Source organism: Strix uralensis, chromosome 5 (assembly GCF_047716275.1).
Source record: "Strix uralensis isolate ZFMK-TIS-50842 chromosome 5, bStrUra1, whole genome shotgun sequence".
Taxonomy (NCBI): domain Eukaryota; kingdom Metazoa; phylum Chordata; class Aves; order Strigiformes; family Strigidae; genus Strix; species Strix uralensis.
Window position 1 is genome coordinate 7116204 of NC_133976.1, and position 12241 is coordinate 7128444.

At 36.3% G+C, this 12241-nt stretch overlaps 1 protein-coding gene across 7 annotated transcripts in view; it reads right to left on the reverse strand.

Moving 5' to 3' along the window:
• Nucleotides 1-12241, reverse strand: part of UPF2 (UPF2 regulator of nonsense mediated mRNA decay) — a 65844-nt gene that overhangs the window by 40667 nt on the left and 12936 nt on the right. For 6 of the 7 annotated variants that reach the window (XM_074869759.1, XM_074869756.1, XM_074869758.1 and 3 more), the window contains exons 5-9: nucleotides 11602-11799; nucleotides 9570-9719; nucleotides 6226-6288; nucleotides 2979-3082; nucleotides 2370-2455 (exon numbers count right to left, since the gene is read on the reverse strand). In XM_074869759.1, coding sequence (XP_074725860.1) covers nucleotides 2370-2455; nucleotides 2979-3082; nucleotides 6226-6288; nucleotides 9570-9719; nucleotides 11602-11799 — 601 coding nt within the window. The remainder of the gene's footprint in view (nucleotides 1-2369; nucleotides 2456-2978; nucleotides 3083-6225; nucleotides 6289-9569; nucleotides 9720-11601; nucleotides 11800-12241) is intronic. The other variant, XM_074869754.1, reaches the window with a different exon arrangement.

Below are 12241 nucleotides of genomic sequence, written 5' to 3' on the forward strand. Positions count from 1 at the left end.
GGCAACACTGCATAATGACTTTGACTTTACAGCGTCTGCATTACTTCTTGAACACGAAACCAGTTTTGTACTTCTTTGGTAAAATTGTTGTGTCTGCACACTTCCTAAAACTGATCTCTGAAGAGAAGAAACAGAACTTTTTCTGTTATTGAAATACCTTATTATGGCTGCCACATAATAGCCAGGCTTAGACAGAATTGTCTGATATGCTTGGAGACTAAACGCTTTTGGAAAAATCACTGCTTTATCTACATCCTATAAGGACACTGTTCTTCTGAACCTTTCACAAAAAACCCTAAAATAAACCAGAAGAAAACCTCCTCAAGAATATAACCATAGCAAGCTTTCTTCTCCCATGGTATCCTGGAGAGACATAGCAGAAACTCCTGGAATTAGTAAAAACTAGTATGCAACAGTAACAGAAGGAAAAGACATATCATTATGGCTCAGTGAAGAGATACCAAAAGCAAAAATACTGTTAACACAAAGCTTCGAAGTAGTGTGTTGCAGAATTTTCTAAATCAATTTGCAGCATTTTATAGCCACCAATAGTACTGTGTGTCAGATACACACCTTGGAGTTTTTCCACAAGGATTATAAATATTGATTTCAAGACAGAAAGCAGAACTGCTCCTTTACCAACTGTAGTAGTAAAGCTAACTTAAATATTAGGATAGATTGCCCTCTAAAATCATCTGCATCTACAGGCACTTCAGTTGGTATTTTCATTGCAACTGTTTGTGGTTCAGAACAAGCAGCTCAGTCAACATCCTGTTTCTCCTGCTTAGTAGCCCAGAGACGGGCATCACTAACGCAGGCAAAGGAACAGGCAGATATATACGACTGGACTTAAGAACTCACAATCAAAAGCTGGAGTATTCATTAGTTCAATAGGTCTCAGAGCAGAGAGCAGAAAAAGGTATTAAAAAAATAATTGTACATGCAATATTAATATTTATTAATATTAAGAATAATATTTATCATTAACAGTGAGAAGATCAGCTGAGTCATTCACTTCACTATTAGTTGCAGCTATTAGAGAACTGTTACAAAAATAGTAGCTCCTTGAGCCAACCACACCATCTATAGTCTATTGAGTTCCTACAGAAAAACCTCCTCTTTTTAAAATCATTATTATTTTTAAAACAGATTTGTGGGTAATGGAACTACCATCAGGAAGACAAATCAGTGGCAATGTGAAGATTCTATACATTTTTAGTAACTTACTGTGATCCTAGTACAGCCTAATGAAAGAAACACCTTTTTTTCTTTAATACTACAATACACTAGGAATTTAACTTTGGCTTTCATGGTATCTACGAAACCACATTGCTGAATTTACAAGCCATCATGTTGTTCTTGTTTGAAAAGTACCTCTTTTGCTGTGTACAATGTCAACAAATTCCTTCAGGTCATTATCATCTAGTACACTTTAGTTTTTTAGTTTATGCAAAGCAAATCATGCTTCTTCAAAGAGGTTCCAAGAGTTAATGATCAATTTGAGCAATCTGGAATCTGCAGCACCAGGAAGAACTAAAGGGCAGTGATACAAATATTATGGTATGTTCAGAAATCACTCATCAAGCCACTTCCATTTTGCAAACATGGAAAATTCTCTATTATTCTAAGCTGAAGACAAAAGCCTAAGTCATCCCGCTGATTTACATTGCCGTAGATATTCTAGGCTGTGAAAAAAGTTCTTAAATTTTTTATTTTAATATTTGCAATCATTTTTGTAAGCAAGTTTCTTCCTGCAAGTGCAGGGACCTCGCTTACACAAAAAGAGACAAAGAGAAATAGCAAAACTCTACATGGACAGATCTACGTGGACAGAAAAGGCCAGGCTCAAACTCTTATACTCTCTTTCTCTCAACTGGCCCAACTAGAACCAGCTCCATTCCAGAAGATACAAAGCTATGATAAGGGCTATGTACCATATCAGAATTAACATATCACAAGAAATCCTCCTTCCTAACCTACATTGTGCTCTAACTATTCAGAGGTTCTTATATAAAAAAAGTACAAGTTCTCCTGAATGAAATATATCCTTTTTTGATAGAATGTAAGTTTTTGCTGCCGTTTCCATGGTTAAAAAAACTCATTAAAAGATCCATTATAAACACACAAATACCAGAAAAGAGAAATTAATTATAAAAAAAAATTTACACTGCTATGGCAAAATATTGTGGTGAATTGCTTGATCATTAATACTAAATATTTCTTTGGTGCTCTAGCATAAATCACTCTAAAGTGCACATCAGGAATAAACAAATGCAACTTGGAATATGCACTGGTATTCAGTAATTTAAACAGTTAAAAAGTACATACATATGTTAAGTAACTGAAGGGTGGATCCAGCTTGTTCTTACCTTTGTCTAGGAACTATGAAAAGTGCTCGTACTAGTTTTCTTCTGTTGGCTTTTGTATTCATATTCATGCAAAAATCCATTGCTGCCTATAAAGAGAAAAGTCAATACAATACTTCACCTTTAATGCAGTGTTCTTTTATTTAAAACAATATAACATGCTTTTCAAGAGCACCTTTTACAGAACTATTCCTGTTACATGCAGCTGCTTTAAAAAGAACCATGAAGAAAAAAAAAAAAAATCTTTATTTTTGTCTAGAACTGACATAGTTAGAAACATGTTCAGTTACAGAAATACAGACTGATTCTTTGGATCAAGACAAGGAGAGCAGCTTTAAGTAGGTGGGAGGTAATTTGTCAGAGAGTGATGGGAGGTAAAAAGGAAAAAGTTAAGACTACTTTAAAACAAACTAACACAGAAGAAAATAGGCACAGGAAACCAATATCATATGGTATTTGAGCAATGGCTAAGTGAGAAAAAGAAAATATTTCCTCTAGGTTAAAAATGAATTCAGCTATGCTAGAGTCCAAAGCTTCAACTCTTTATTTCCAATCTATTTGATCTAGCATTATGGCTTTTAAGAATGGAACAAATGGGAACTATGACTATACCTTGTCTATGAGGTCTCTGTTGACACAATTTGGAAGTTGCTGAAGAAAAGCATCTACTATAAGTTTTAAATGAGATCCAGTACTGGCTTCTTCATCCTCTTGTTCTAACACAGTGAAATAAACAAGCAGCACACATCTTTAAGCCATGAAATATGAATGATTTATGACCACATTCCCCAAACACAGTGCATTTGTCATGTTTAATTGTTAAATATTTCACCCACAGATTCAGAAAATAAGGTATCAAGATGAACACAAAATTTAATTTTTTAATGGAAAAAAAAAAATCCACTGATTGCCTATGCCCAAAAGTCAGAAGTATCACCTTTAAAACTTGTCTTCCTATTCACGAAGTTCCCTACCTCCTAATTTGTACTGTCAGGAGCAATATTCCTAGAAAACCACAATAATTTCTTTAGGTGATAAAAAGGAGGACCACAAGAATGCCCAAACATGAGGGAAAATAATATGGAAAAAACAAAAAAAACCCCTCCAACACCTTAATGCAATTACAGATTTTACTTTATGTACATTTGCCCTACAGGAGAAATAGAATTTTTGATCAAAAATGCCCATTAAGGCCATTCTTCCATCCAGTATGTTCTTGACATCTTTCACCTGAGGCTGTAAAAGCTAGAGGCAAACTTAATTCCTTCAGCTATACAGAAACCAGAGTATAGAACCATAACGGACAAGGACAGAGGGTTGATCACGTAGCAATTGCAAGGCAAGTGACACCCTGTTTTTCAAGCAAATGCTTCTGTGTAATTTGCAACGTAGGAAGCAGCAATGGTGAGCTCTATCCACTGACTGAGTCAGTAACAATACTTGAGTAGAAGACTGCAGGACAGTTCTACTACTGAAATTCAGATTTTCTGACATCAACTATGAAGATCTCACCAGACCAATCCCCCTACAGTTACCCTCTAATTGCAAAACTTGTGGTATGCTTCAACAAATTTCCAGATTTTACTAAATCCTAGAGAAGAATTTAGCTTGTTCTATAGCACAACATGAGCCAAAATGATGTTATAACACAAACACTTGGAAAAAAAGCCTTCCTTGGCCAAAGCAACACTGCTTCCTGAAAAAGGAACATGATGAAGCTAGGCTTTCTTTCAGTTTGAGGATGTTCAGCAGTAACACAAATACCTAGTAGGTATTTGAAAGGAAAACAGACAGACAGACTTCAAAGAGGAGAATATGATGGTGGAAGTCACACCCAAGTAAACTACAAAATACCCAACACCTGGTAAAGTCACTATGTCTTTACAGGCTACATGGTAAGATAAAGCAGCATGGAAGACTCAAGTTTCTTTTTCAAGTTACTGAAAGGCAAGGAGATAACAAAGATGATATGTTGTAGGACTTTTTTTTCTTGTTTTTGGAAATTGCTAGAGGCAGGGGTTGAGCTTCGGTAGAGAAACACTAATTGCTCCAAGGAACACTGCCAGCTACCCAGTCTTGAAGTTGCTAGATATTAAAGGAGATTGATATTGGCTCCTCTCTTGCACAAGCAACTAGAAGTCAGAAAAAGAGAGAAGGGTTCATTAAGAAAGGAGAAAAAAAAAAGAAGAGGCAGGTGTTCCAGATGCTCAGACAAAAGAGGACCATGACATTTCAAATGCTTAATGGAATCCTTTCTCAGTCATATACTCAGAGTTCACTCGGATGCATGCAATAGCTCAGACCAGACATTTTTACTAGCAATTCTTGTTTTAATGCATGTTTCCATTGAGATATTTACAGCCACATCTTCCTGTCTCCTAATGTTCTTTTATCTTCCCCTTTTTCCCTTACAGCAATTAGTTGTCTCACCTCAGTCTTCTACTCAAACTGACTCAATGCTCTTGAAATAAATTAAAAAACCCACAAAACTCTCGACAATTCAGTCATTTCTCTAGAAAATCTTTCAAGAGGCCCTGCTATCACATCCAATTTCAACACTTCCCAAATATATCTCTTCTTTCAAGGGTCCTCTCCTTCACTGGATATTCTCACATTGTATTTCTTTCTCCTCACAGTATGTGGATCCTTTTTAAGTGGAAAGGCTGTTTTGTAGTACCTGAAGCAGGTTTGGGACTTCAGACAGAAAATTAAGAATTTTACAGTGACAGGAAATGAAACAGTCAGGGCTTCCTTCTCTAAGTCAAACAACGATTCTAAGTATGCAATTCATGCAAAAAATGAGTTCATTTCCTGCTTTTCACTTTGATCCTCCCGAGTTCCAGTCTTTTATCATCATCACATTTTAAAACTGCATTACGTCTTTTTAAAAATTTACTACAAGTAGTAATGTATAAGAGTTACTGTGAGACTATTTGTAATAGTCTATCTGGGTGAAGATGAAATGATCATTGTAGAGACAGAAGGAAGAATTATTTTTTCTTTTTAAACACCGCTGTATTTAACCAGAAATGCATGCAGGGAGCAGAACTGAGAAAGCAACAGAAAACATTAAGGACTTACTGAAGCCATTCGCCTGCAACAAATGGTGCAAATCAATCTTCTACTTCAGCAACAATATTTATGTGCCCTCCCCTCTCCCTACACACATACTTTCTGAGAAAGCCCTGGCTCCTTGACTGTCAACATGTTTTTTTAATTTTTACAAAACTATAACCTTACAGAGGGCTCTCTCCTAGAAACTCCACTCTGTCTGAAAGCTTCAGTCTACTTTCTATAGTATCACCCAGACAGTGGAAATAACAGAAGAGATTTTGTAATGCTAGTAGCTATTCCTCTACAAGATGAGTTTCTGTAATGAATTTGATCATGCAGGAGCCCTCACCATTCACGTGGTACAAACCAATACCGTGAGCAAATTATTAGCTGGATCCTCCTCTATGCACAACACTTAGGCATAAGCATAATGTTAAATATATTGATGAATCAAAGTCTCACTGAGGAATGTGTTCAGAATCTAGTCTCACAAGTCCAAAAAATATTTCTCAATGAATATTTTTAGATCTTTTTAAATTCTTACTCTTCTGATAGGAACTTTGCTAGCTCTCTAAGCAGTGTAGCAAAATTAATAGGGTTGACTTAACACTTCTACACATCATCTCCACAGCTGATCAAATTTACAAAAAACTGGTCCTAGATATATATAAACATCAGACGACTCCTGTTCCCAGTACCCTTGATGGCTTCCACCCTGGCCATTCCTTACTTAACATCTTTGTCTCCATTCACACAGCTTCATTTTTAACATTTTATCTTCTCTTTTAAAAACCTCAAAACTCACTTCTTTCAGCATGTTTTCCGTGACTATTTTCAGCTCCGGTGCTATCTGCTCCCTCTCTCTTCCCTGAGCATATTGAAAATAAGAAAATTAAGATTCACTCAAGTTAACACAATAAAGAAACAAAATAAATTAGCTAAATTCCTGGTAAACAAACATCTTCAACTAACTGTAATTTTCCTTTTACATGTCATATGTCAAACTTAACTGACTACAGACTCCAGCCTTAAGGAAGAAAGTGCAGAAACAGGTACTGCAATGCTGTGAAGGATGCTACAACAGGGCAGACCTGCTTTAAAAATACTCTTTGGAAAACTGCCTTGTCTCCCTCATATTGGACAGGGGAGAAAAGGCTGAAGAGAGGTGACAGAAGGAGATGCAAAAGTAACAAACGGTATGTAGTACCCACTGTCTGACTGGACTGTCTACCCTATTTATCCTATTTTCCCCTCTGTAATTTGCTTACTCCATCTGCCAATGAAATCCACCCCCCCAGATTATCACAGTAACTACAGCTACTTTTCTTCATCTTGGACCTTACATCAGGCTGGACAGAGCTCTGAGCAACCTGATCTAGTCAAAGATGTTCCTCCTCATTGCAGGGGGAGGTGGACTACATGAGCTTTAAAGCTCCCTTCCGACTCGAACTATTCTATGATCTAAGACCCTGCTACACCCCATGCATCCTTTTTTTTACTAAAGGCCCATCTCACCCTAGGAATACTCTGGTTCATGTTTGTAACAGTGTCATAATACAGTGGTTTCATTCTTTGCTGGCTTTGCACAAAACATAACTAACTTACCTCAAGTACAGATGCACAAAAATTCAGTACGTACCAAGAAAAGTTAAAGCTGTATTTTGCAGCTAAAGGACACCTAATTTTCCTAATGTCAAACCTAAGTAAATTTTTATTAAGAGAAAGGCTGGAAAAAAAAAAAAATCTACCAGTTCACTAGATGGAAATACATCACAGAACTTGAAGCAACATCTAAATTCAGAGTTTGGTTAATTATGTATATTTGGTGCTACCAACTAGGGGTGTTCAGAATTACACCACCACCCCCCCCACCCCCCCCCCCCAAAGAAGCCAATCACTGTGTTTCTCTATGTTTCAAGTAAAGCAGCACTTACATGCTGCTAATTTATAGCCTAGTTTTCTAGCAGAACCAGTATTTGGCAAACATACTATTTTAATTTCCATCATTAATTTATGAAGCTACTTGTCAGTATCAAAGAATTTGACAAAGGTATAGAATTCGCAAAGACACTGTGTTTCTACATGTTTCATGAAAAATAAACTAATGAGCAGAGACAATAATGAAGCAATTTTTCTCCACTAAGTAAAAGCCCACACTGTGAACCAAATGACATTACCTTCACAAGGTAGAAAGTAAAAGGTTTTCTTTAAGGGCTGGCTGTTAATGATAAAAATAAATGCCATTCTGACACATTTTAGATTAACCTTTCAGATGGGAGTATGTTTAATGCTCAGTCAATAGCTAGTTTAAAAACAGAAAGTAGTATTGATGGTTAGTATTTGATATTATGACAAAACATGCATCACCTTCCTTTTACAGTCAAAAGAATGATCATCAATCCCTTCTGTGCTACTGCACATTCTCAAACTGGCATTGCCTCTCAGTGAGCTAGAGCTATACAGAGACTGCATCTTCTATTTCTGATCTCATCTCCTGTTATTTCTTTCTCACTTCTACAGGATCTCACTCTCATGTTATTTGGCTTTGCCTTTATATTTAGAATAATCTTCATCCTCCTATCCAGTCAAGAATCTTTTCAAAAAAAGGCAAGAAGGAAATATCCATGTTCCTTTAGATGTCTATTGACAAAGTATTTTTGGCCTATCTAGCAGGCTATGACCAATCCAGAATGAACTGTTCTTTTTCCTTTTGATTCCAAGAGAACGTCTAAGTGTACCCGTATAGATAGCTGAAGCCAAGCTCTTCACTGTTTTGTTTGAGATCTCTGACCGGAGGATAACAACTCGCTAAAGGTGAATGTCCTGCAATTAAAACTTAACATCTTAACCAGCTTAAGCTGATGACTACTTACAGAAGAATATAAAAAGAAAGGAAAATTCATTCCCAAGAGGGTATGGCTTTTTCCAACCTGTCTGGCTAAAGAAAGGAAAAACCTAAGGAAATATTACATGAATTATCCTGATAGTTTTCCTTTCAGAAGGAGTCTGAAACAGTCTAACTCTGGAGCTAATTTCTCTGCATTTTTGTGAGGTGTCACAGACCAGCATAGTCCCAAAATTAATTTCAGCTCAACTAGCTTTATGTACACAAAAGTTGTCCAATTTAAAGATCCACATGCCCCAGCCCATCCCTACTGTCAGCCAAGCAAGACTGGCACTTTGAGGAGTTGTTCAAGCTTCTCCTCACCCAAACCCAAGATCCATGCATCAGCTTGGTTAGATGAACCCACACTTAAAACACCGACCGATACACGCTCTTTGCCAGAGCTTGAGCTTCTCTGCTCTGATGTGAACTCCACAGCTTGAAGTTTTGGCTTTCACTTCTTAGCTTTGAAAGCCCAATGCAGTTTCAAGCAAGAGGATGATTAGACTGAAAATCCTACCTGATCTACTGTATACTTTTAAGCCACAGAATCTCCAAGCCAGTGGACTCTAGATGTGATTTCCCCCCCCCATTCTAGACACAGAACAAGTTTCCTGCTTCAGAAATAAAAGAATAGAATCTGCATTGGTCCTTGGAAATCCAAAGCAGCAAAACGGATGTGTCTTACGAACTGGGCTCAACAAAAACACCTCACTTGCTCCTCTGTGAATTTGGCTCTTTAACACCTGCTGTTGCTTTTCCCACTATTCAGTACCACTGAAAGAAAAACTTGTAGTAAGAAAAATTCTTAAGAAACATTTTGCTGCTGTTTCCCCAGGAAAACACACACAGCTAGATTTTCACAGGTGTCATTTGCAGCCCTTTACACATAATTAGAGGTTACAATGCCTAAATCCTGCTATGTAAAGCCATAACATCAGAAAAAAAAAAATTATTAGTACCCCAGGCACATTTGATAAAAAAATCATTTATGCACTGAGTCTACATACTTTTTTCTAGTCACTTTTCAGACAACTGGCTTCACATTTGATTATTTTTAAAAGCTGTATGAAGGAATCAGTAACTTTCACTACAGAAACCTCCATATAATGCTTTCTGACCACAATCCTAACAGTTTCTAGCTACTCTTTTCATAAATAAACAATAGTTCTCCCTGAAGTCACTATCTACTGACTAAAAACCATCAAGTTCAAAAAACTCCAATCAGGAAACAACAAAGAATTCCTAAAACCAATTCTTTTTACCTTGCTCATCAAGAAGCTTTTTTGTAAGATCTTCTGCCTCATCTCCACAGTCTAACTCCAGGGGGTCATCATTAATATCCAGGTTCTCCAGCTCCAACTCCAAATCCTCACTCCCAGGTGCTTCCTTATTATCTTTGGCATCTTTTGAATCTATTTAAAAGTTAAGTAGAAATATTAAATTATTAAATACACACAGTCATGATTAGAATACAGGAAGACTCACGCTGCTAAACCTATGTCTCTTTAGTGCCTTAGTCCTGTTAAAAGGAAATGGGGCAAAGAATATCTACTTCTTGAGACTATACTGTCTCATCTGTTAGGTCTCAGCAGTTTGACATCCTTCATACAGCTTTACTCATGTGCCTGAAAACTGCAAACATTTGTCTACACTGAGGTCTGTTAAGGATTGCCAACAGGTTTTAATGCTTTGGTTTGTTCTGAAGTACACCTGGTAACATCTTCATTGGATGATATCCACACATTCAAATGGAACAAGACATTCAGAACTGCAGCAATCTAAGTGGAGAATTGCCTAAAATGGATTGCCAGGTCATCACGTAGAAAATGCACGCAAAACCAACCTTGCATATTGGGAAGCTCAGATAGAAAACCAGTATCCTCCAAAACCTCAGTAAATTAATATCACAAACATTATTCAAAAAGAGCCAGATTCAAAGATACAAATTCTAATTTAATGTTTACACTGCATATTCTTCATAGCTCAACCGATAACAAAACTGACAAAGCAAGGTAAACAAAGTGTTTTACACAGACCAAGAAAAAGAAAGCAAAAAGCAGAACAGGAGGAAGATACTGAAGAAATAATGTGCTGTGTAAAAGGTCAAATAAAAATCTTGTTTTCCTTGAAAATAAATAATCTATGACTCTCTAGATGAAGATTCAGAAAGGAATAGCTAATATTTTTCTTGGACAACAACACTGGTCTAGCATACAGGATTTTTCCAAGAGATAACTATCTACAACATTCTGCTGTTCTTTCAGGCCTCCTTCAAGCCTCATTTGCAGTCTATGCTTCACTAAAAAAATAATTTTCAAGGCAAATAACTTTATTAAAACACATTTTTCGAACAAAAAAGTGACACAACTTCTAAACAGTGCACATGTGATATGGAAATAGCAGACTCACAAAGCAAGCAACCTCTTTAGAACCACAGACAAAATTAGCCTGGAATGGACCTTGGTGAGGTCTCTAGTTCAACCTTCTGCTCAGAGTGGATGAGCACTGTATTCACATCAGATTTCTCAGGGATTTTTTCCAGTTGTCTTGAAAAATCTCTTAAGACAAAGACTCCAGTCTCACTGGGCAAGCTGCTGCAACACCTAATTATCCTCACAGGAAAATTTCAGAATTCAGAAATCAGAAAAAAGGCCATGAGATATAAAGTTGACATTCCATTAATATTAAAGTGACCTATGGCACATGGATCAGAAAATCATGTACCTATGTCTTTGTTGGCATATCCTCAATGGCAAAACACTGCTCTTACACAAACATGTATCTTCTGTTACACTTTGAGCCAGTGACGGTGAATGTAATTTTTCTGCCATTATAACTGAAGGTTACCAATGCCTTGTTGTGAACCTAGGGCTGTGTCAGAAGTGAGGAACCATCTGGCCTTTTAATCTACTCGAATTTTACATATGTTGTTATATAACTGAGATGGTTAGCTACCATTAACAATTTAGTGGAAAAAACAGAATGAACATTAGCATCTTTCAAAGAAGGTCAACTTTTAGGTTTCTCACAGAAAAGTCAGTATTTATTCACATTGGCTAATCTCCTATTATTTTAAAATTCTATCAATATTAAAATGCATTTACTTTTTTTCTTTCTTAAATGCCATGCGCAGATATAATCCCTATCTCACAGATTTTATTCCCTAAAAATTCATCCAAACTACTGTACTGTCCTGCTCACCACAAATTATTTCATTAGAGACTCATTACTTCCATCAAATTTTCGTATCTGTTGGACAAGATATGTTTAAAAATACTTATTTAAGTATTCTACCTCTTGATTCATCTTTGCCGGAATCCTTGTTCTGGTAAAATTTTTCGTTATCTTTAAACAAAATTGCTGGCACAAAAGCCTTTAAGTCAACGAGATTCTCATAGAAGTTTCTAGCATCTTCATCTTCCCAGATACCTCCCTCCAGGTCATATTCTCCTGGCTTTCCTGGTGTGAAAATATCAATACCAGGTCCATGTTCTGCAAAAACAGTGAAACCATAAGAAAGTTATTTACACAAATTTCTGACCCTCTAAAAGGAGGCACCTTTAAAGATTAAAAGAAATACTTTTAGAAGCATGTTAACCTATTTATTACTACCACTGTTTTCACTTAAATATTGCAATTTTTAAAGTGCTTTTAACAACCCAATCTTAATATCAGATATATCAGTAAGTTACCTTAAAATTGTAAATTTGACATTGATATAAAACACAAACAGTATCAAAGTGAAAGTCACATCAAATAAAATCAAGCAGCACATTATGTGGTATTAGAAAGGAAAGCTATAATAGTCTAACCACAACAGCATAAAAAGTAATTGCTTTGAGTATGATGAACTGTACCCTATTGTATTTTAAGAACAAAAGTTTAAAAAAGAATAATTTTAAATTTAGAGGCACTCAATAAATACAGCTTTTTT